This window comes from Eptatretus burgeri, chromosome 16 (genome assembly GCF_056783735.1).
Source record: "Eptatretus burgeri isolate ZD-2024b chromosome 16, Ebu_testis_v1, whole genome shotgun sequence".
Lineage (NCBI taxonomy): Eukaryota > Metazoa > Chordata > Myxini > Myxiniformes > Myxinidae > Eptatretus > Eptatretus burgeri.
Window position 1 is genome coordinate 3070240 of NC_140976.1, and position 23569 is coordinate 3093808.

The 23569-nt window shown below is 45.7% G+C and overlaps 1 protein-coding gene across 1 annotated transcript in view; it reads right to left on the reverse strand.

Annotated features, from left to right (window-relative positions):
- The window catches only part of LOC147010335 (transient receptor potential cation channel subfamily M member 2-like), a 258972-nt gene extending 238721 nt beyond the window's left edge, over positions 1-20251 (reverse strand). The window contains exons 1-4 of the mRNA XM_085859000.1: positions 20172-20251; positions 15752-15828; positions 10707-10854; positions 10402-10582 (exon numbers count right to left, since the gene is read on the reverse strand). Coding sequence (XP_085715126.1) covers positions 10402-10582; positions 10707-10854; positions 15752-15792 — 370 coding nt within the window. The 5' untranslated portion in view covers positions 15793-15828; positions 20172-20251. The remainder of the gene's footprint in view (positions 1-10401; positions 10583-10706; positions 10855-15751; positions 15829-20171) is intronic.
- Between the last annotated feature and the right edge of the window lie 3318 nt (positions 20252-23569).

Genomic DNA, 23569 nt, shown 5'->3' on the forward strand with positions numbered 1-23569 from the left:
CTTTTTGACGAGATCAGCCAATCTTTGGGTTGGGCGTCCCACATACCGAGCTTCACATCGGAACTTAAAATCATATCTAACTTTGCTAACTTGTGAGGTGGGAAGCACATCTTATTGATTGACGTAAGCAGATGGCGAGAGGTAAAAATGACCGAGGTTGCACAGCCAGATACGTGTGAGAAACCGTATGTTTAATTTGTTCTTCAAACCTTCGAGATGAATGTCCTTTCCATGGCATCCTGATATACACTGGACACTTCAGGTGAGCAAATCCTCAACTCTGTTAACAAGGATGTTAATCAAGGCAATTTTGTATCTCGTGGAGCTATTGGAGTACCAGTAAGTGTACTGTCCAGTGAAGGTAGGCTTCCGATAGATGGACGTAATGAAACCACATGTGGTTCTTTCAACCGACACATCCAAGAATAATAAGATGTTTGCAGATTCCAGCTCCATGGTGAACTTCAGCACTGGGTGGAGCATATTGAGCTTTATCAAGAATATATCACATGCCATCTGAGACTCAAACAGGGCAAAAATGTCATCAATATACCGATAATATTGGATGGGAGCATTTGCACCTCACAGACCAGTAAGTATCTGCATTTCATGATGACCCACAAAGATATTTGCAAGAGTTGGGCCCAATGGAGAACCCATGGCCACTCCATCAGTTTGGACATACATGATGTTGTTGAAACTAAATTCCACTTGCCTTGATGCTGTGTTCATCAATTCCACAAAAACTTGTTCTGAGATCTGCGGATGTTCCAGATCACCGTGATATAGTCGATGTGCACATATATCAACAGTCTCCGTCAGTGGGACATTTGTGAACAAGCTTTGTATCTCAAACGAGGCCATTACGTTGTCTGCACTTGTCGATTTTGCAGCATGTATTGCTTCTGTGAATGTGAACGAATCTTTTATCACGAATTGCGAAAGTGACTCCAACACTGGTGACTCATCCACTGGGACTCCAATAGCTCCAAGAGATACAAAATTGCCTTGATTAACACCCTTGTCAACAGAGCTCAGAGGAGTTGCTCACCTGGTAAGCTTCCTGTTGAAATAGACAAAGTCATGAAGATACTTATGGTGACAATTGTTATCCAGAGTGAATCATGAGGAGATACCTACACAAGTTTCTCAACACAACAAAGGAACACAAGATTGGTCCTGAGAAGTGTCCAGTAAATATCAGGATGCCATGTAAAGGACATTCATCATGAAGGTTCAACAAGGAAATCCAACACAGGTGGAGGCCATTCAGCCCATTCTGCCTGCGTGAACACCACACCAACCCAAGATCATTTTAATTAATGAAAGAAAGAAAAAAAATTGAATTTTTTTGTATTTTTTGGGGGGGTTGTAATGTTGTATTTTTTTCTTTTCTTTTCTTACCCTCGGAGATGGGGCATGGGCTTGGTTAAAACATACATCAACCACACAACCCCCCTTGACAAGACCCCCACCAACAACACTCCATACACAATCACCCATCAACACTCAAACTACCTAAAAGTCTTATCAACATCCTCATACACCTCCATCTCCATAACTTCCAGGTACCTATCTAATTCCAATTTAAAGTTATCTACTTTTTCTGTTGCCACTACCTTTACAGGGAGACGATTCCATGCATTAACTACTCTCCGAGTGAAAGTCCCCTACCTTACCACCGTCTTAACTCTCCTCTTCTGTACTCTCAGGCTATGAACCCTGGTTCTGTCACTGTCGACTCTGTTAAATAATTCATCTGCACTTATTTTATCGATACCTTTCATTATCTCAAACATCTCCATCATATCTCCTCGCAACCACCTCCTTTCCAGTGAATAAAGCCCTGGCTCCTTCAACCGCTCCTCATAGCTGAGTCCAGCTCAGCCCGGAATCAATCTAGTAGCCCGACGCTGAACCTTCTTGATGACATCGATGTCCTTCTGGAACTGTAGTGACCAAAACTGCACACAATATTCCAGATGTGGCCCTGACTAAATTCCTACACAATGTTAACACCACCTCTTTTGATTTATAAATGATCCCCCTCCAAATACAACCTAAAACCAAATTTGCTTTACCTCTCGCTGCCTGGCACTGTGCTGCCTGCTTACTTTCCATACCTAATACCACCCCAGATCCTTCTCCTGTGTGATACGCTCCAAAATTACACCTTGCATCCTGTAATCCCAATTTTCATTGTTCTTTCCCATCCCCAACACCTTCCACTTGCTCAGGTTAAATTACATCTGCCAATCGTTTGCCCAATTCATACAAGTATCAATACTCTCTTTTATCTGATCACCACCCCCCCTGCTATCCATCTGATCGCCCGCCTCCGCTGCACCGTCACCACCGCCCGCGCCCGGTGCACCATCACCACTGCCCGCTGCACCTCCACCACTGCCCGCTGCACCTCCACCACTGCCCATGCCCGCTGCACCTCTGCCACCACCTGTGCCAGCTGCACCTCTGCCACCGCCCGCTGCAACTCCGACACCCCCCGCCCCCATTGCACCTCCACCACCGCCAGCCCCCATTGCACCGTCACCACTGCCCGCCCCCGCTGCACCATTACCACCGCCCGCCCCCGCTGCACCGTCACCACCGCCCACCCCCGCTGCACCGTCACCACCGCCCACCCCCGCTGCACCGTCACCACCGCCCGCCCCTGCTGCACCGTCACCACCGCCCGCCCCGCTGCACCGTAACCACCGCCTGCCACTTCCACTATCCTCAGCAACCTCACTCCACATCCATAACCAACTATTATCTCCAAATTTCTCACATTCTGCTACTTGCTGCAAATTATCGATGCGTTCCTTCAACCCGGTAATAACCTTCCTCAACTGGACGATTTCCTCACACTTCCTACAACAATAAGAACCCTCTGCTTCCCCCATTGTTGATGTGGCCCACATTGAGCAACTGTAACATTTTACGTCCACCTCATCCTTTCTCCTTCACTCTCTATTTATAACCTTCTTCACCCCCATACTCCCAAGGCCCCAACTGACCACGCGAAACTTATCACGAGGCCTCGCCCTGCTTCCTTCAATAAACTAACTCAACTACCCATTAAAACTGTTATGAACGCAACACGAAAAAAAAATAAGTACAGTTCCACAAACCCTGACACAAATCTCGATAACAAAACACGCAAAACGCTTTAGGACTGGAAACTTAGCTTTACAGGGCCTGGAAGGAGGGCTGGACTGGAAGGAGATCGTGCTGTGGTGAATTGAAGGTCGTGACGTGTGATCACATGTCGCAAGGCTCGAGCACGGAATAGATAAAGCTAAGATTCCACGCGGACGGGGGATTGTCCCAGGGGCATTGTCATTTACGGCGGCGGTCTACTTGGTGCTCGTTGAATGGTGAGAATTGAGAGTATATTGGACTCCGTGCTTATACTGATTTATTTTGCGGTGATTAGTTGCACGTGTATACCTTACTGCTTATGTACTCCTTGCTGCGCCTGTATTCCCTGATGTGCCCGTAGAAGCGGCTTCAATCAAATGGAATAAAGCCTACACTCTGAAGGTTCTTCTCTCGCTTTCATTTCAATTTATTCCATTTGGTTTTCTCGGCTCTCTCAACCAACGATGGACAAGATCTACAAACCAGAGAGGTTCGACGCAGACCCAAACGCGACTGACTCGGAAATGAAATGGTCGCATTGGTTCCGTTCCTTCTCACACTATCTGACCATCATTGAAGAGGGAGCCGACAAATTGGCCGCCCTTGTGAATCATGTCTCGCCCAGCGTATACAGGCTCTTCTCGGAGTGTGACACCTAAGAAGCAGCGATCGACGTGCTGCTAGCGCTCTACGTGAAGCGCAAGAACGAGGTGTACATACGACATCTTCTCAACACACGCAAGCAAGCAGCCGGGGAGACCATCGATCAGTTCCTGCAAGCTCGGAAACAGCTGGGAAAAGACGGCAGCTTCCGGGCCGTATCCGCCGAGGAACACCGAAATGAAGCGACCCAAGAGGTGTTCATCCAAGGGCTCAGGTCAGCCCACATACGGCAGCGCTTACTGGAGAAAGCGCAACCCACTCTTGAAAAGGTAGTCAACCAGGCTCGAGCGATGGATACGGCTCAGCAGCAATCTGAGTCATTTGGGACACCGATGCTGCTAATGAACGCTGCTACGGTGGAAACTCAAGGAACCCCACAGGGCACCCCTGACACAGAGGATGGAGAAAAACCCGAGGAGTCGGATACCCAGACCTCGACAAACTCCTCAGCAACTACTTCGGTTGGAAAATGCTTCTTTTGTGGGTACAAAAGACACGTCCGCCACAAATGCTCCGCCAGAGATGCCACATGCATGAATTGTGACAAGAAAGGGCATTATGCCAGGGTATGTAAATCTACTCTAAGGAGAAATAAACCCACTTATGCGGCTCTCTACTCACAAAAGAAACTAACTGCAGCCTCACCGGGGAATCTATCCAAGGCTATCATCAACGTACGAATTAACGGGCATATGGCTGAGGCTCTGTTTCGTCAACAGCTCGCTAGTGAAGGGCAGGAAATGGAAGATCCACCCGACAGACAATACGGTATGCATGGCCGCCACATCACTACAGTCCCGCGTACGAGGATACTGCGATGTTGAATTGGACGTAAAAGGGTACACGCATCGGGATGTAAGGGTACTGGTGCTTCGTGATTTATGCGCAGACGTAATTCTGGGTCATAATGTCCTCAAGCAGCACACGAGCGTCCAAATACCCTTTGGAGGAAGCAAACCTCGTCTAATTTTAAATGCTTTGACCACCGCAGAGGTAACGTCCCCCCAGCTGTTTGCTAACTTGTCGCCGGTCTGTAAACCGATGGCGATCAAATCGCGACGATATACCACTGCTGATATGAACTTCATCACTTCAGAGACCAAGCTATTACTGGAAGAAGGAATTATAGAACCGAGCGATTCGCCATGGCGCGCACAGGTGTTGGTCACCGCCAATCAGAATCATAAGAAACGAATGGTTGTCGATTACTCCCAAACGGTCAATCGTTTGACCCAACTCGATGCCTACCCTTTGCCGCGCATAGACGAGATGGTCAAACGCGTGGCCAATTATAGGATATTCAGCACCATCGATTTGCGAAGCGCCTATCATCAAATTCCCATCCGAGAGGAAGACAAACCTTACACTACATTCCAGGCAGGTAGACGCCTCTACCAATTCAGGAGGATTCCGTTCGGTGTCATGAATGGAGTAGATTGCTTCCAACGAGTTATGGACGACATCATCTCAGATGAAAACCTCAAAGACACTTTTGTTTACGTGGACAATGTCACAGTGTGCGGTAAGGATCAGGGGGAACGTGATATGAATCTGGACAGATTCTTGAGCATTGCTAGAAAATATAATCTGACCCTCAACTACGAGAAATGCGTATTCTCGGCAAGGTCAATTGACCTTCTCGGCTACACAATAGCCGACGGGACGATTAAGCCTGATCCTGAACGATTGCGCCCACTTTGTGAGCTACCCCCACCTCAGGACCTGCCGACAATGCGCCGGGTGATCGGGATGTTCGCTTACTATGCAAGATGGATTTCCCAATACTCCGAGAAAATACATCCCCTAGTGCATTGCAAAAACTTTCCACCAGATGCCGCTGTTGTAAAAGCTTTCCACAGCCTCAAAGATGATATCAGTAATTCCGTGGTATTATCGATCGATAGCTCGGTGCCCTTCGTGGTGGAAACGGATGCTTCTGATCACGTGATAGCTGCGACGCTTAATCAGTCTGGGCGACCCGTCGCGTTCTTCTCGAGAACTCTCTCTGGAAGCGAGCAGAGACACTCGGCAATAGAGAAGGAAGCGTACGCCATTGTCGAAGCCCAACGTAAATGGAGACACTATTTACTGGGAAACCATTTCACGCTCGTCACGGACCAGAGATCCGTTGCATACATGTTTGATGGGAAAAATAACGGGAAAATTAAGAATGAAAAAATTATGAGATGGCGGATAGACCTAGCCTGCTATAGTTACGACATTGTTTACCGGCCCGGGAAGGAAAACCCTGCTGCAGACACCTTCTCGCGGGTCTACTGTTCGGCGACAATCAGTCAGGCTTTGCAAGACCTACATGTGTCTCTGTGCCACCCGGGGGTAACCAGAATGGCACATTTCGTGCGCAGACAAAACCTTCCCTATTCTATCGAAGATATTGAACAAATGAATGCTTCATGCCCTGTTTGTGCTGAACTAAAACCCAGATTCTATGGCGCCGCTCCCGGCAGATTGATCAAGGCCACTTCTCCCTTCGAGAGACTAAATATTGACTTCAAAGGGCCCCTGCCGACCGAGACAGACAACAGATACATATTCACTGTTGTTGATGAATATTCAAGGTTCCCTTTCGCATTTCCGTGCTCGGATATGACCTCGGGCACTGTCGTGAAATGTCTGTCAGACCTCTTCGCTATGTTTGGGAAACCTTCGTACATACATTCAGACAGAGGGCCGTGTTTCATGTCGGCCAGGCTAAAACAGTTCCTATTAGAGCACGGCATAGCAACTAGTCGAACGATGGGTTACAACCCACAGGGTAATGGGCAGGTGGAACGATATAATGGAGTTATTTGGAAAGCCGTAACTCTGGCGCTGAAACAAGAGGACTGGGCCCCGAGCGGTGGGAGGTTGCCCTTCTCGACGCTCTGAATTCCATTCGCTCTTTGCTCTGCACGTCCACCAATGCAACTCCTCACGAACGAATGTTTACTCACCAGCGACGTTATGTTGACGGCCAAACGGTGCCCAACTGGCTAACCCATCCTGGAACAGTGTTCATGAAACGCCCAGTACGACAAAGCAAGTATTAACCCATGGTGGAGGGGGTCGAACTCATCGATACTAATCCAGAGTATGCTCATGTCAGACTCCCGGATGGCAGGGAGACCACTGTGTCGGTTCGCCATTTGGCTCCCTCGGGTACTCCTCCCGCAGGTACACCACCATCTGGCACTCCTCCCTCTGAGATCCCCTCCCCAGGTGTTCCCCCCCCCCAGGAACTCCACCCGGGAACGGTGGCGACGGAGCTGCCGCGTTCCACCCGAAAGCGTTCGAGGAGTCATCTCCGGCACGAGTCGAGGCTCACCAAGAGGATCGGAAGCCTCCCTCAAGTGAAACCGCCATTTACTCCCGGAGAGGTCGACGGATAATACCCCCTCGCCGACTCAATCTGTAAAGGGGATTACCGGCATCCTCGATGCTCATGCTCCTATATGCTCATTACATCATATATCGATGCTCATTACCATGCTCCTACAACTCAAAATAATCCTCACTGCTTGGCATGTATGCTTCTGTAGTTTAAATAGTTTGCGTTGCTTGAAATGTATACTCCTATAGCGCTGAAGCAATCATGGTGCGTTAGTTGGGCCTCTAGTTATATTTTAAAGACGGGGAGAATGTGGTGAATTGAAGGTCGTGACGTGTGATCACATGTCGCGCGGCTCGAGCACGGAATAGATAAAGCTAAGGTTCCGCTCGGTCGGGGGCGATTGTCCCAGGGGCATTGTCATTTACGGCGGCGGTTCACTTGGTGCTCGTTGAATGGTGAGAATTGAGAGTATATCGGACTCCGTGCTTATACTGATTTATTTTGCGGTGATTAGTTGCACGTGTGTACCTTACTGCTTATGTACTCCTTGCTGCGCCTGTATTCCCTGATGTGCCCGTAGAAGCGGCTTCAATCAAATGGAATAAAGCCTACACTCTGAAGGTTCTTCTCTCGCTTTCATTTCACGTGCACCAATCCCTGAACAGGAAGTCCGGAAGTGACGTCAGTCCGGAAGTGACGTCAGTCCGGCAGTGACGTCAGTCCGGAAGTGACGTCAGTCCGGCAGTGACGTCAGTCCGGAAGTGACGTCAGTCCGGCAGTGACGTCAGTCCGGAAGTGACGTCAGTCCGGCAGTGACGTCAGTCCGGAAGCAATTCATTCCTTCACACAAACATTTTAAAAGCGAACACTCAGAAACAGGAAATGCACATGACAGACAAGCACGACGATCAGCCACCACGACTCCAACGGAGATTGGAAACAATCACATCGTCTTTCTTTGATTCCAAGATGCCAGACATGTTTCTACTTTGAGCTGGGCTTGACCTGGTAAGCCCACACGACTGCGGATCGCAGCCCCATCGGTGCAAGCCCCAAAGCATGTGACAAAGATGCTCTGCAACCGCCATGCCGGTGCTCCTGAAGACGATTTCACAGGGAAACGTTTTCCACAACCATCACAAGAAAGGAGGGAAACACCAACGTGGACAATTGAATGCTTCACCAGGTTGCTGAGCAATGCCGAAGGCAGGAAGCCAATCCAGATTGTGCAGACCAGGATAATGCAGATATGTATGTTGGAAGCGACCTTCATCCATCCCATGGACCCGACATTGTGTCGACAAAAGGAATTTGTACATTCTCTTAATCTATTTCAACACAGAAGGATTGCAGGGATTTCTCCGACAAGGGTTGGAGGTAATGGTACGAATGGAACGTGATCTCGGGCAACTCTGCTCCAGCCAATCGGAGCCAAGATTGCGGTGACGGAATCAACCAATGGGAGTTCGGAATGTGATTGACGTCACGGACGCAGAACCAATCGGCGTCGCTTTTACTTGGACAAGCTTATAAAAGAACATGTGATCATTGTTTCTGGTTTCTTTGCTGTGAATCACCTTGAGAGGTGCGACACGAAAAGCTTCAGTGTAATTCTTTTTATCGTCTTGTTTGTTTTCATGTATTTTAAAATATATCTTTATATTTACATATACATATATTTGTATCGCAGGTTGTGACTCCAGTGTGATCAATCTTTTGATGATGATGACCCAATTTTCAACGTTTCATCATTGTTCACCACAACTTGACTGAGGTTTGACCAATCGGAACTCTGACTTCGACCCCCAAGAGCAAGTCGAATTTCTGCTTTGTTTACATCATACACCTCCAGGCAAAGAGTCAAGGCCAAATGGTGTTCTGAAAAATCAAAAAAAAGTTCATGTTTTTTTTGTCTTCGCTTAATTTTTCCAATCATGCGGAATCTCAAAGACTCCTTTGCCTTCCTTGATGTTTTTGCATCAAAACAATGTACCTGCACTGAAGTTGTACACTTGATATCTGATTATTTTCCTTGGCATACTTTGTTGGGATTGTGACATAATTAACAAAAAACTCATTTTTGATCATATCTTGAATAATTTTGCTCCAATTCTCAAAACTAGTGCGGGCCCGTAGATGCGTGCCCGTACGTGCGTAAACGACGACTGGATTGGGGCATTTTTTCAATTAGATCGGACCAACCATATCATAAATGGCCATAACTTGAGAAACACCTGAGAAACAGACTCAGGTCCCCAACGTCAATTGTGATGTCATATCAAACGAAGAAGAAGAAGAATTGTGACGCCCCTCTCTCTCGCTCCCCCCCTAGTCTCGCCCCCACTCTCTCGCCCCCACTCTCTCACCCCCACTCTCACCCCCTCTCTCCACCTCTCTTGAAATGTGACGCCCCTCTCTCTCACCCCTCTCTCTCCCCCCTCTCTCCCCCTCCTCTCTCGCTCCTCTCTCTCGCCCCCACTCTCAAACCTTAATATCAAACCTCGAAAAGGCACATCCGCGGGACCCCAGCAATATTCCTGGCAAGTTTCAATCAGATCGCACCGTCAATCGTGCAAAAAGAATTAATAATACTAAATAAATAAATAAACATTAATTGTGACGTCATTTGTGAAGTCATAGCACCGTGTCTTGTCATTGGTTGACAGATAAATGGCCGTAACTTGGGAACCGCTTATCCGATTAATATCAAACCTCGAAAAGGCACATCCGCGGGGCCCCGGCAATATTCCTGGCGTTTCAATCTGATCGGACCGGTGGTCGTCGAGAAACTGCGGTCGCAGACAGACAGACAGACACACAGAGATTGCTGGAATTATAGATAGATGTTTAGTTTTATGGATAGGTTTTGGAAGAGAACACATTTTCTAAATGTTAAAGGTCATATTGTGGTCCGAAAAAAATATGGCCATCATTGGATGACGCGGGCCAAGGGTGAGTCGCGAGTAATCGCCAAGGTTAAGCCTTCCTGACCCTTGGCAATCGCTCTGTGGTCACAGATATCTAGTTTTATTTGAGTTGATGTTTTGACCATTTTCATTCTGATCTTCACCTTTGCTCTCTTACCTCGTGGTTCTTTTCTTCAAAATCAAGTCCCATGACATTTTTCAAATCATGTGCAAATGCAGAATGAAACGCCTTGCAGACACGTTTTGAAACCCTTACTCCTTCAACTCTAAGTCCTATTTGTGTACCATTTTAATTTTGATTGACATTACCTCAACATGTCACAGGTTCACATAACACACCTGGATTTCGAGCCACTTTAATGAGCCCTCGTTTGAAGACCTCCTTGAGAGTAGGATTCATCTGAGAGTCTACAATTCCTCCGGTCACCGAAATGACCAAGTTTGGTTCGCCCAGCTTCCAATGCTTGGTGACGAAGTCATACAACACAGCAGGACATGTGTCATTCTTTACACGTATGAACTGGGGGTGGAGGGGTAGTGGTTGGACAAACAGAATGTGTCATGACAAGAAACACAATTCTAATGAGTCCCAATCCTTTCACATTTTGGCCTGAATCATCACCTGGTGCAAAGCGTTCACCGACCTGAGCATTTTTGTGGGACTTGAAATTGGATCGGCTTGGCTTGAGGCTTGAAACATTGAAGTCAATATTTCCAATTAGTGGATCCTTTTCGTTTTGGACTGTGTGTTCTTGTTGGTTTTGGACCTCACAGTATTCACATGCACATGACCTGTGAAAGTGTAAAAAAGAGAGAGAAAGAGATGATACAGCAAGAATTTAAAGAAGAAGAAGAAGAAGCATCTCACAGTCACAATTTGGTAAATGGAACACTCTTCAGATTGGCTTCTCAATTTTGGACCTTTTTCTTTTAAAACTCGCACAGCCTCATTTATATACAAAATTGAGACTCATGGAAGAATGAGGAAATGCAGGGAAAGAAGGGAATGTATGGTGACAATGGGGCCCACAGTGAGACACAAGCAAGGGGAGGAACGAACAAATGAGGAGAGTGAGAATGGAAGGAAACCTGCAAAAAAGAGGTCAGGTGAGGTCAGGTATGGGAGCATGCGCCAGAGCAGCATGTTGCTGCATCCACTTTCCATCGGTACTCCAGGGGCCTCCGTCTGGCCATCCCCAAGGCAGATGCCTGGCCCATCCCCATCTCCTTGAGATGCCGATCAACCTGCTACAACCACGAGGCAAGTGGTCGGCCCATTGGCCTCCTCCACTCACGAGACTCCCTCGCCGAGAGAATCTGGTGAGCAGGATCAGCTTCAGGAAAGCGAGCCACATGTCCATACAGCCGCAGCTGATGCTCACAGACTATGCAGGTAACAAATCTCATTTGAGTCTCTCTCAACAACCGCTCATTGGACACAAAGTCTGGCGAGCGATAGCCAAGGATTCTCCGAAGAGAACTGCCACCAAAGGAATTAAGTTTCCGTCTCAGATCCTTGGTCAGAGTCCAAGTCACATCCATAGAGCAAGACTGGAAGCAACAAGGACTTGAAGAGTTGGACTTCCGTCCTCCCGCACAGGTACCGGCAGCGTCACACCCCATTATCCAGTGAATCCATGACTCCTCAGGCCCAACCCAGACGTCTATTGACCTCTGACTCAGCCAGCAGAGACATGAATATCACTGCCAAGGTAAGTGAATCTCCACACGACCTCAACAACCTCACCACAAACAGGCACAGACAGGACAGCAGCATCCAAGATGTCATTGAAAGCCTGGATCTTAGTTTTGACTCAGGAAACCCGTAATTCCAGCGGATATCTAAACTATCCCAGCGTAAACTCCTCATTCAGCACCTCAAGGGCCCCTAAAAGGATATCTAAAGTCTCCGCAAAGATGACTGCCTCATCTGCGAAATCAAGGTCAGAGATCTTGACATTCCCAAACGATGCACCGCAGCTTGATCTCTCCGACATCCTCCCAAGAATCCAGTCCTAACAAGTGCTGAACAGTGTGGCGGCCAGTTCACACCTCTAGAGAAACTCCAGTAACAACTGGAAAAAAGTCATACATGGTACCACCACATCTCACAGCACTCTCAGTACCAGAATAGAGTTCAGACATCAGATCGATCAATTTTGAGGGCACCCCACAAAGACCAAGAATCCTCCAGAAGGCATCCCGATTCACTGAATCAAACACTTTACAGAGATCAACATAGGCTACAAGCAGCGACTACCGAAACTCTCGTCTGCGTTCGGTGAGGACACGAAGAGCAAGGATACGGTCAATTGTTAACCTCTTTTGTGAAAAGCCTGATAGCTCTGGACGCTGGTGCTCAAGCAGATGGTGGCGAACCCCATCAGGAATTATCTGAGCAAAGATCTTGCCCAGCACTGAGAGCAGTGTCACCCCTCGGTAGTTGTTGCAGTCTTGGAGATTACCCTTCCCTTTCCAGAGAGGGACAACAACGCCCTTCTTCCAGTCAATTGGGAAGATGCCGGTGTTCCAGGCAGAGCACAGAACTGCATGCAATGACACGAGTGCAGCATTTCCACCAGCCTTGAGAAGTTCAGCATGAATGCCACAGATATCTGGAGCTTTACCCCATTTCAACCGGTTCACCGCAGCCTGTGTTTCCACAAGCGAAGGTGGACCACAGTTAATTGGAGGATCAGAAACAGTTGTTGTAACACCCCTGACATCCAACTCGACAGCTCGTGGATCAGAGAGGTACAACCGCTCAAAGTAACTGGCCCAGCGGGCCTTCACTTCGGACTCCTCTGTCAAGAGCCTACCACCCTCTACTCTAACTGCAGTACACCGAGGGATGGGCTTGGAGGAACGCAATGCGCAAATTCCCCTGTAAGCGGGACGAGAATCACTTGACCACAGGTGATGCTCTACCCCCTCACAGATTCCTCGCACATAGGCCTCCTTGTCCACCCTCAGTGCACTGCAGTTTTATACCTCAGCTCCCTGAACAGCTCAGCTCTGCCATTCAGCCTGGCCCTGCGACTCTGGTCAATGGTATCCAGTGTCCCTTGAGAGACAAAATTCTTCTTTGCCCTGCGGTGAGTTCCAAGACATCCACCGGCAACATCAAGGACAGTGGTCTTGAAGGCGCTCCACAACTCTTCAGGACCCCCCAAAGTACCCAGACCCCCCAAATCTCCACTCTGCTTGTTCGAAATCCCCTCAGATACTCTCTCTTCCTTGAGTTTGCCAACATCCAGCCTAGGCTGGGATGGTACCATTCTCCTGGATTTAAGGTTTAACTTCAGAGTTGCTACAACAAGCCGGTGGTCAGTATTGAGGAACTTACTTGAGGAACCGAGTCAGTATTGAGGAGCCGAGCACTCGGGTAGACCCTGCAGCTCTGGGTCATCCTTCAGCGACCATCAACGACCACATGGTCAATCTCCTTTGCCACACCGCCAGCGTTGGAATACCAAGTCCAGCGATGAGCTTGTGGGCGCGGAAACCACGAACCAGACAACCTAAGTCCATGACTTCTTGCAAAGTCAAGGAACTTCGTGCTATTCCGGTTCACATTTCCTGGCCCATGGGGACCAACACACGTGTCATAACCATCCCTATCAGTTCCAGTCGATGCATTGAAATCCCCCAAGACTAGAAGTGTATCTCGTCTGGGGCACTGGTCAACCACAGACTCGGGTGTGGCATAGAATGCTTCCATCACGGTGAGCTCACTCACCTCAGTCGGAGCATAATCAGAGACCAGGGAAATGACACCGAAGGAGTGACGAATCCTTAGTTTCATAATACGCTCGTTGACCAGTGTTACCTCAATTATCATTGGAGTCAGCTTATTGAACACAACTACAACAACTCCTTGGGTATGGTAACCATCAGAGCGACCAGACCAGTAGTAGGTGTAACCACCCACCATGATCTCGCCACAATCCGGTCTCTGAACCTCAGTCAGAGCTGCAATACCGATGTCCAAACGCTTGAGCTCAGATGATAACAGAGACAGGTGATCATCCTCTGTTTGGGATAGGACATTCCAGGCACCCACCTGAAGGGACTGCCTCAGGTTAACCAAAGGAGACCACCATCTGGTGCATGACACCTCAGCACCATACTGACACATTCTCCCGCAATCTGACCCAGGAATGTTACCCCTTGGTTTCCCTCCTATCATCAAAGATTGGGGGTCCCGAAGGCTTTGCCCCAATCTCATCAGCCAGTGAGCTACCCTGTGAAGGGAAGCTGCACAGGAGGTACTCCCATGGAGTGGGTTTTCAGATTTCTTTGCGTTTTTGTGTTTTGCGGAATGAAGGGTTTTACGGTGGCCGGAGTGCAAATCCTGCCACCAACCTCCTTATAAAAAAGTAACCCAACTGCAGGAGGACGTCCACAGACACAGTTGGGCACGAGATATGGATGGCCATTGGCTCACAACGAGCTCCTCCACCCTTTGACAGGTTTTGTTTTTAATCCTGCGATGAGCGTCAAGGTAAGGGCGCTGAAACCATGAACCGGCCACCCTAAGTCCATGATTTCTTGCAAAGTCAAGGAACTTAGTGCTATTCAGGTTCACATTTCCTGACCCATGGGGACCAACGCACGTCTCATAACCATCCCTATCAGTTCCAGTCGATGCATTAAAATCCCCTATGACTAGAAGTGTATCTTTGGGTGTCGATATCCAAACACCCTCCTTACCAAAAAACCTGGTGGGGATACGGTTTAGTCACCGACAACCCGACCATGGAACAGGTTAGTACAGGTTTACATGATGCCTGTCTGATCTGTCACAGATCTGATCTGGCCTGACCTGACTTCACAAGAGAGGGGGTTGGGTTGGAAAGGGTTACTGGGGGTAGAAAAGATAAATGGTGGGATGGGGGATGTTGGATTGGTGCACCACTTGATTGAAGCTCTCCAGGGAAAAGTGGGATTGAAGGCAATTCCACAAATGGGAGGGAAAGGACAATAACAAGGAAATCCAACACCGGTGGAGGCCATTCAGCCCATCATGCCTGCACGAACACCACACCAACCCAACATCCAAGAAAGAAAATGCAAAAAAAAAAAAAGTTTGTAATTAATGAAAGGAAAAAAATATTGCATTTTTTGTTTGTTTTTGTCGTTTTTTGTTGTTGTTGTAATTTTTTATTCGTTATTTTTATTTTTATTGTATTTTCTTCCCCTCGGAGAGGCAACATGGGCTTGGTTAAAAACACACATCAACCACACAAGCCCCCTTGACAAGACCCCCACCAACAACACTCCATACACAATCACCCATCAACACTCAAACTACCGAAAAGTCTTATCAACATCCTCATACACCTCCATCTCCATAACTTCCAGGTACCTATCTAATTCTAATTCTAATATAAACTTGTCTCCTGTTTCTGCTGCCACTACCTTTCCAGGGAGACCATTCCATGCATTAACTACTCTCTGAGTGAAAGTCCCCAAACTGTGAAAGGAACAAGAAAGGATAGGTGTGGGGAGAAATTGGATCTTGGGGGTTTAACCAGGAGGCGAGGCTCTGCAGCCGCTGCAGCACACCACCCCATCCCTAAAGACAAATTTAGATCGCACAGGGTACCAGCACACAATTACCTCCTCTTTTCAAAAGGTACCATGGAATCTTTTCCATGATCAACAGCAGTGAAAGAATAAAACTTACGATGCAATTTCAGATGGAATGTAAGAATATTCTCTCTTCATTATTGCCTTTCTGGAGATCCAATTGCTCAGCAAAACCTGGAACACATTGCAAAACAGTTGATAAAGCGGTTGATATGGAACGACTGGCCTTGCTAAAGGGACACATCCCAGGAGTCCAGCAGCAAAAACGAAGTGTGATGGAGGAAGAAGAAGTGGTGCACAGAAGGGAGAGAGGTAGGATATGATGGAGGGAGAGAGGGAGGCAGGATGTGATGGAGGGAAGAAGGATGTGATGGAGGGAGAGAGGGAGGACATGATGGAGGGGGAGAGGGAGGATGTGACGGAGGGAGGAAAGGTGTGATAGAGGGGAAGAGGGAGGATGTGATGGAGGGAGAGAGGGAGGATGTGATGGAGGGAGAGAGGGAGGATGTGATGGAGGGAGAGAGGGAGGATGTGATGGAGGGAGAGAGGATGTGATGGAGGGAGGGAGGATATGATGGAGGGAGTTTGGGTGTGATGGACGTAAGTTGGGTGTGATGGAGGGAGGTTGGATGTGATGGAGGGAGTTTGGGTGTGATGGACGTAGGTTGGGTGTGATGAAGCCGTGCCAAAGAATACTAAAGTTTGGTGAACTCACTTTGAGTGAAAACTATGGTGATTGGAAGATACGTCATCACATGACCACAAGGCGCCATTTTGTTTCCCATCTTCGCTGAGTGAAGTACGATAAATTTGTGTGCATTTGTGCAGCCCAGTAACATGTGGGCTCTCCACGTCAAGTGAAACAGACAGCAATGAAATTTGATTGACTGTGTTGATTACACTCACAGCTTGCTTGTTCACCACACCCTGTGCTATTCTGGTTATGGTCACCAACCAATGCAGCAGCTTAACTAGCATGACCTCGTGTCTAACCACCAGTTTACCGAGCCAATACAGTGTCAAAAACAGCTTCGTTATCTACAGAGGACAATGGTGTGACCTGGATGGCACATCAGGCTGTAAACCATTTTGAGCATGGAGGAATGATATCTGAACCATGTCAATCAAGCACAACTGTAACAACTGGACCCCCAGTACGTACAATTACCACCAGTCATGAAAGCAATCATCCTCTGATACAATCTGATGAGTGCTCGTGGGCCGACGGTGCAACTAGAACCGGCAAATTATCTTAGAGTTAGAAAACAAAGCTTCACCACGAATGGTTCGAGACCGCAAGGAAACCCGAGAGAACTCTCCATCCGCGTGGTTACGTCAGTCAGTAGAGTCTATCTACAGGAGACCACGTGTAGTCTCTGACATGGTACGAATCTCGACGACGACCACTCGCACAAAATGGCTTCCTTCTTGTCATGCCATTTTCCCAATGGTGAGCACTGGAAGCTCGGACGCATGCTAAATAGCGCCCTCTGCGTCGTGAACAATTACAACATCTGGTACAATGAGGAAAATAAACAATTTACAGAATATAAACAACAACAAAAAACAACAAGGTGAGTTACGCACCCTTAAAATGACTGGGACTAGTCTTCACCTGGCCACCTCCAGGTGGACTCTCAGTCACATTTACATCTTGTCATCATTATAATTTTTTATTCTGAAGTCAGTTTTGGGGTGTAAAAGATAAAATGCTGTTGAGCATGGAGCAGTTCTAATCGATCAGACAAAGGAAAGCGGATGCCTCTTTATCGTCGTGATCCAGAAAGGAGGAAAATATGATGAAGTAAAAGTTTGTTGCACGGATTGGAGAGACGACGACGACGACGACTCATTTCTCTGCGCAGTGTGGAGAATAAGTATATTGCTGTTAAAACGAACTAAATAAAATCAGGACAAATAAGTAAAAAAAATAACAAAAAGCACAGTGAGAGAAAGGGATTCCCTTTTATAGGTTCCATCTATTCGTGAACAAATACAAACGATAAATAATACGATATCTTAAAATGTTATGGAAGGAGTCGGATGAAACTTGGTGGACAAGTTGGTTAGGTGACAAGTTGATTAAATTTTAGTTCAGGACCGAATCCAGGTCCAGCCGACCCCAAGCACGTATTCTAATTTTGACTGAAATCAGCGAAGCAGTTTCCCATTCCAGAAGAAACACGTAGAGTGCCTTCAGAAAGTAATCACACCCCTCGACTTTTGCCACATTTTGTTGTTACAACCTGAATTTAAAATGTATCAAATTTAAATTTTTGTCACCGATCCACACAAAATACTCCACAATGACAAAGTGAAAACACGTTTTTAGAAATTTTTACAAATTCATTCGAAATGAAAACCTGAAATGTCTTTCATCAATAAGTATTCAACCCCTTTGCTAGGATCCTCCAACTTGAGCTCAGGTGCATCCAATTTCCTTTGATCATCCTTGAGACATGTCAACAACTTGATTGGAGTCCACCTGTGGCCAATTCAGTTGATTGAACATGATTGAGAAAGAAACACACCTTTCTATATGAGGTCCCACAGATGACAGGGCAAGTCAGAGCAGAAACTCTACCATGAAGTCCAAGGAACTGTCCATAGAAATCCGAGATAGAATTGTGAGGAGGCATAGATGTGGGGAAGGGTATAAAATAATTTCTATCGTGTTGAAAGTTCCCAAGAGCAGAGTGAGCTCCATCATGAGGAAATGGAAAGAATATGGAACAACCCAAACTCTTCTGAGAGCTGGCCATCCGACCGAACTGATCAATTGGGCATGAAGGACTTTGGTCAGGAAGATGACCAAGAACCCAATGACCACTCTTACAGAACTACAGAGTTCCTTGGCTGAGATGGGAGAACCTGCCGGAAGGACAACACTCTCTGCAGCAATTCACAAATTTCGGCTTTTTCGGAGAGGGGCCAGATGGAAGCCACTCCTGAGAAACAGGCACATGAAAGCATGCCTAGGGTTTGAAAAAAGGCACGTGAAAGACTCTGAGAGCATGAGGCAAAATATTCTGTGGGGTAATGAGATGAAAATTTAACTCTTTGGCCTGAATACAAATTTCTCTATCTGATGAAAACCAAGCACAGCTCTTCACCCATTTAACACCATCCCCACCGTGAAGCATGGTGGTGGCAGCAACAAGCTATGGAGATGCTTTTAAGTGGCAGGATAGAGGGAACAATGAATGGAGCCAAATACAAGCAAATCGTTGAGGAGAACCTGCTTCAGAGTGCAAAAAATCTTAGACTGCGGTAAAGACTTATGTTCCAACATGACAATGATTCCAAACACACAGCCAAAGCAACACTGGAATAGCTTCAGATCAAGAATGTTAAAGCCCTTGAGTGGCCCAGCGAAATCCCAGACTTGAAGTCCATTGAGAATCTGTGGAAAGCCTTGAAGATTGATGTTCACTGACACTCCCCATCCAACTTCACAGAGCTTGAGCAAATCTCCAATGAAGAATGGGAGAAAATCCCCAAATCCAGACGTGCAAAGCTGATACAGACATACCCAAGAAGACTCGAAGTTGTAATCGCTGCCAAAGATGCTTCCATAAAGTATTGACTCAGGGGGTTGAATCATTATTGATGCAAGACATTTCAGCTTTTCATTTTTAATTAATTTGGAAGGATTTCTAAAAAACTTGTTTTCTCTTTGTCATTATGGGGTGTTTTGTGGAGATCGGTGGCAAAAAAATTAAATTTGATCAATTTTAAATTCAGGCTGGAACACAACAAAGTGTGACAAAAGTCGAGGGCTGTGAATACTTTCTGAAGGCACTGCATACTGTTCAGAGAATCTTAGTGTGATTGTATTTCCACATGATTTATATACATTACATGATTACAGGATATTCCAAAATATTACGGACCAAACTCGGTTGTGGAATGCTTGTCAAATGTCCCTCTGGATCTGGGAGGTTGGTGGTTCGAACCCCGGCCGAGTCATATGAAAGACTTTTTTTAAATGGTATGTGATGTGTGCTGCTTGCTTGCTTGATGTTCAGCATTTTAAAAGGATAAAGCATGGACAACGACAACCACCATTAACAACCATAGCGCAGATGTAATGAGCCGAAATATCTCCTCCTGCATTGAAGTTCCTTGTGAGGGACCTCATCATTTTGTGAATCTTCTTGTCTCAAACAGGCAATGAAAGAAAAACAGGAAAGAGCAAATTATTTATCGAACAAACACCACCCAAGTCCTCGTTTGTTCCTCACACAATCCGTCTTGGGTTCCAGTTCCTGAAATGTGTTTGCACTTTTTTGCTAATTACGAAGTCACAAGGCAAGGAATCTCTGTGCAAACGAAGCGTTAGTCAGGAAACCTGTTCAGAGAAAAAATAACTGTGGCACAGTGTGTGTTATTTACACAAATCATGGCACAATACTCAGATAAAGACAACAAAGATAATTGTGGAATATGAACAATAATGACAGAACAATAGAAGGACCACGTTGAGGACAATTAAAGAGACATTTATGAAAACTTACCTCCAGTGGAGCAGAGAGTGTAATAATGTGGAGCAGCGTATCGGCAGGTGCACATGCCTGAACTCAATGTGGGTTAAAAATGTAAAAAAACCTGACAGGTGAGCTTGCTGGGGCAGATGATAAAATAGTGAGATGACATGGAAAGGCCAAGGGCACTCGATAGAGCGCACCTCTGCGAGGTTGAACAGTTTACGTTTTATATCCAACTGATAGACCAAATCGAGATCCGTTCCTGAACCAGAATGTAATCGGCTTGTTCTTGTCACCGAACCAACTCATCCACCAAGTTTTGTCATAACTCGTAAACTCATCCACAACTTTTGGAAATATCGTGCTGTATATCCTTTTATGGCTCCATCTCACCATGGTGAAGAATCACTCTGGAATTAAAAAAACGTCCTCGTATTTGGATCCGGATGGTCAAAAAAATCGAATCAACTCGTCCTTGTCACACACCCAACATGTCCACCATGTTTTGTCTGAATCTGTCAATAACGTGTTGAGATATCCTGGTTCACACATTACAAGTTCACTGAATCTTCCCACAGACAACATGCGAGTGCAGTGCGATTGATAATTATTGAAAGTACCTCTACATATGGTAATAGTATTTCATCGTTCGAAGTGCATTTCAAAAATCTTGTCACTCCGATCAATGCGATCGTAAATTTATGGTCAAAATTTATGTAAAAAAATGTGATGTATATATACTATATATACCAGGGAACTCTTCGAAGATGGGTAATGCCACTGAAATGGACACTCGTTTTCACCCCTGAATTTCATGAAAGAAAAGCATCAGTTCACCACAAAAATTGCATTAAGCCCTCTTCCAGATAGTAAAGTAAATTACCTGCCAATTTTCTGGAGATTACGATGTGATTTGGCATTTCTGTCTTCTTGCATAAAGATATATGTACATTTATATATACACATATACAGGAAATACAGACATATCCATGTACTGTATATATATATATATATATATATATATATATATATATATATATATATATATATATATATATATATATATATAAGATATATATATATATATAAGATATATATATATATATATATATAAGATATATGTGCATATATATGACTCGGCATCCAAATCGCAACCACTTGTAAAATTTGGGTGCTCGGCGCCAAAATTAGGTGTTCTTAGGACCTGGGCACCTGTGAATGTCACACCCTGGATCGTGAAACGTGCCCACATGTTTCTCATCGGTGTTCCATTTCTTTTTCTGAGGACTGGACATAAAAACTCCACCCTGATGACCTGAAGGAAGTGCCATGATTTATTATATTTTACATGTTGTCACTTATCTCCACCGGCTTCGTCCCATAACACACCCATTATGTTCTGAGAATACGTGACTCCTCCTTGGCCTGGAGCTCCTTAGACAATGAGTTTTTGTGTCGTCTGGTAAACACACACCAAGAAATGCTGGCTCGTGTCCAGTGAGTAACATTTTGAGCAGGTGACATCTTTTCATAGGTTGGGAGTGTATTTCTTTTTTTGAAAATAGTCTTATATCAATTCAAAATAAACTGTGTGTGTGTGTGTGTGCGTGCATACATACATACATACATACATACATGTATATATTATAGATACATGTAAACATATATTGCTATGGATTTCAGAATCCAGTCTGATGAATGCATCCACATATCCAGGTCCTCAGACAGTTATTTCCTTCAATGCATGTTCAGATTAGCCCCATCCCCATGTCTCATGGGATTTTAAATGTGATGCGTTGAGAAGGGCGAAGAATAGATCCCCTCTCTTAAGGGAACCTTTTATCGTTATGACAGACACGTTTGCACACATTTGTTTCACGAGCTCTGAGCCCACCCTTATTTTTCCTCAGCAACGTTCTTTTGTGAGCTCTGATGCCCACCTTTTTTGAGAGCACACGGGTCGTCATGGAAACCGTGCGCAAGTGGGGCGGGGTGAGCTTGGGGTGGACTGCGCCCGGGGAGACGGCCCACAGATATAAAAACAAATTGGAGGTCAAAAAAACATTCCATGATTTGAAGCCTACCATCTTATTCTTTTCTTCTAAAGTAGTTCTGACGTCGCCTGGAGGTATGTTTTGGGTCGTTATCTTGCTGTAAGATGAACCCCTGACCAACTAGGCGAAGACCAGAGGTTATTGCATGGCACTGCAAAATGCTGTGGTCGCCCTTTTGGTTCAGGGTGCCAGTCACTCTGTGCAAATCACCAACTCTGGATCCAGCAAAAGAGCCCCAGATCATCACGCTTCCTCCTCCATATTTGACAGTTGGCGTCACACACTAAGGCACCATCCTTTCACCTACTCGACGGCGTAAAAAATCTTACGTGATGAACCGAAGATTTCAAACTTTGATTCATCGGCCCAGAAGACCTTCTTCAAGTTTTCAGTAGTCCACTGGCGGTGCTTCATGGCCCAGGCAAGCCTCTTTTTCTCATTTTGCCATCTCAGCAATGGCTTTCTTAATGCCACTCGACCTGTCAGACCTGCAGCTCGAAGTCTTCTCTTCACAGTTGAAACTGAGACTTCCTTACCTCGACCAGTGTTAAGCTGTGCTTGAAGCTGCTGTCCTGTGAGCCACCGATCACGCAAGCTGTTGACTATCAGAAACTTGTCTTCTGATTGTGTTGTGGCTTTGGGTCTGCCAGACCTCTTCCTGTCAGAGTTTCCTCCGGTTTCCAAGTGCCTTTGGATGGTATAAGAACTGCACTCACTGACACCTTGGCCCCGTTTGCAATTTCTCGAAAGGAAAGACCTACACTTTTAAGGGATATCATAGTCTTTCTGTCTTCCTTTATTAATTGTCTTTTGCTCACCATTATGATAGCAATATACTACTTCCTGCTGTGCAATATTATCCAAATAATGCTTCAGAGGGTGTAGCAACACAGTCTGTTCCAACACTGCTTTTATACAGACAGAGGGTTTCCAACTAATCAACAAAATTTGGGACACCTGGAGCAATTGTTTGCATCAACTTTCAAGGCTTAATCTACTTTCATTGCTGCAGAACATCTGCAGTTGCTAACCCATTACTTATTCCATGAAAAGGACCTTTTTCATAACTCTGAAATTTACATTATTTTTCAGTTTTTGGAAACCTAAACTTTTATTTTTAACCTCTGGCAGTTTACTGCTTAGCTTTGTACCATTTCAGGTTATTCACTGGACATGAACTGCTTAAATTTCAGTAAAAACTGGAAAAATGGAGGTGTTCGAAAACTTTTGATCAGTGGTATATATATATATATATATATATATATATATATATATATATATATATATATATATATATATATATATATATATATATATATATATATATATATATATATATATATATATATATATATATATATATATATATATATA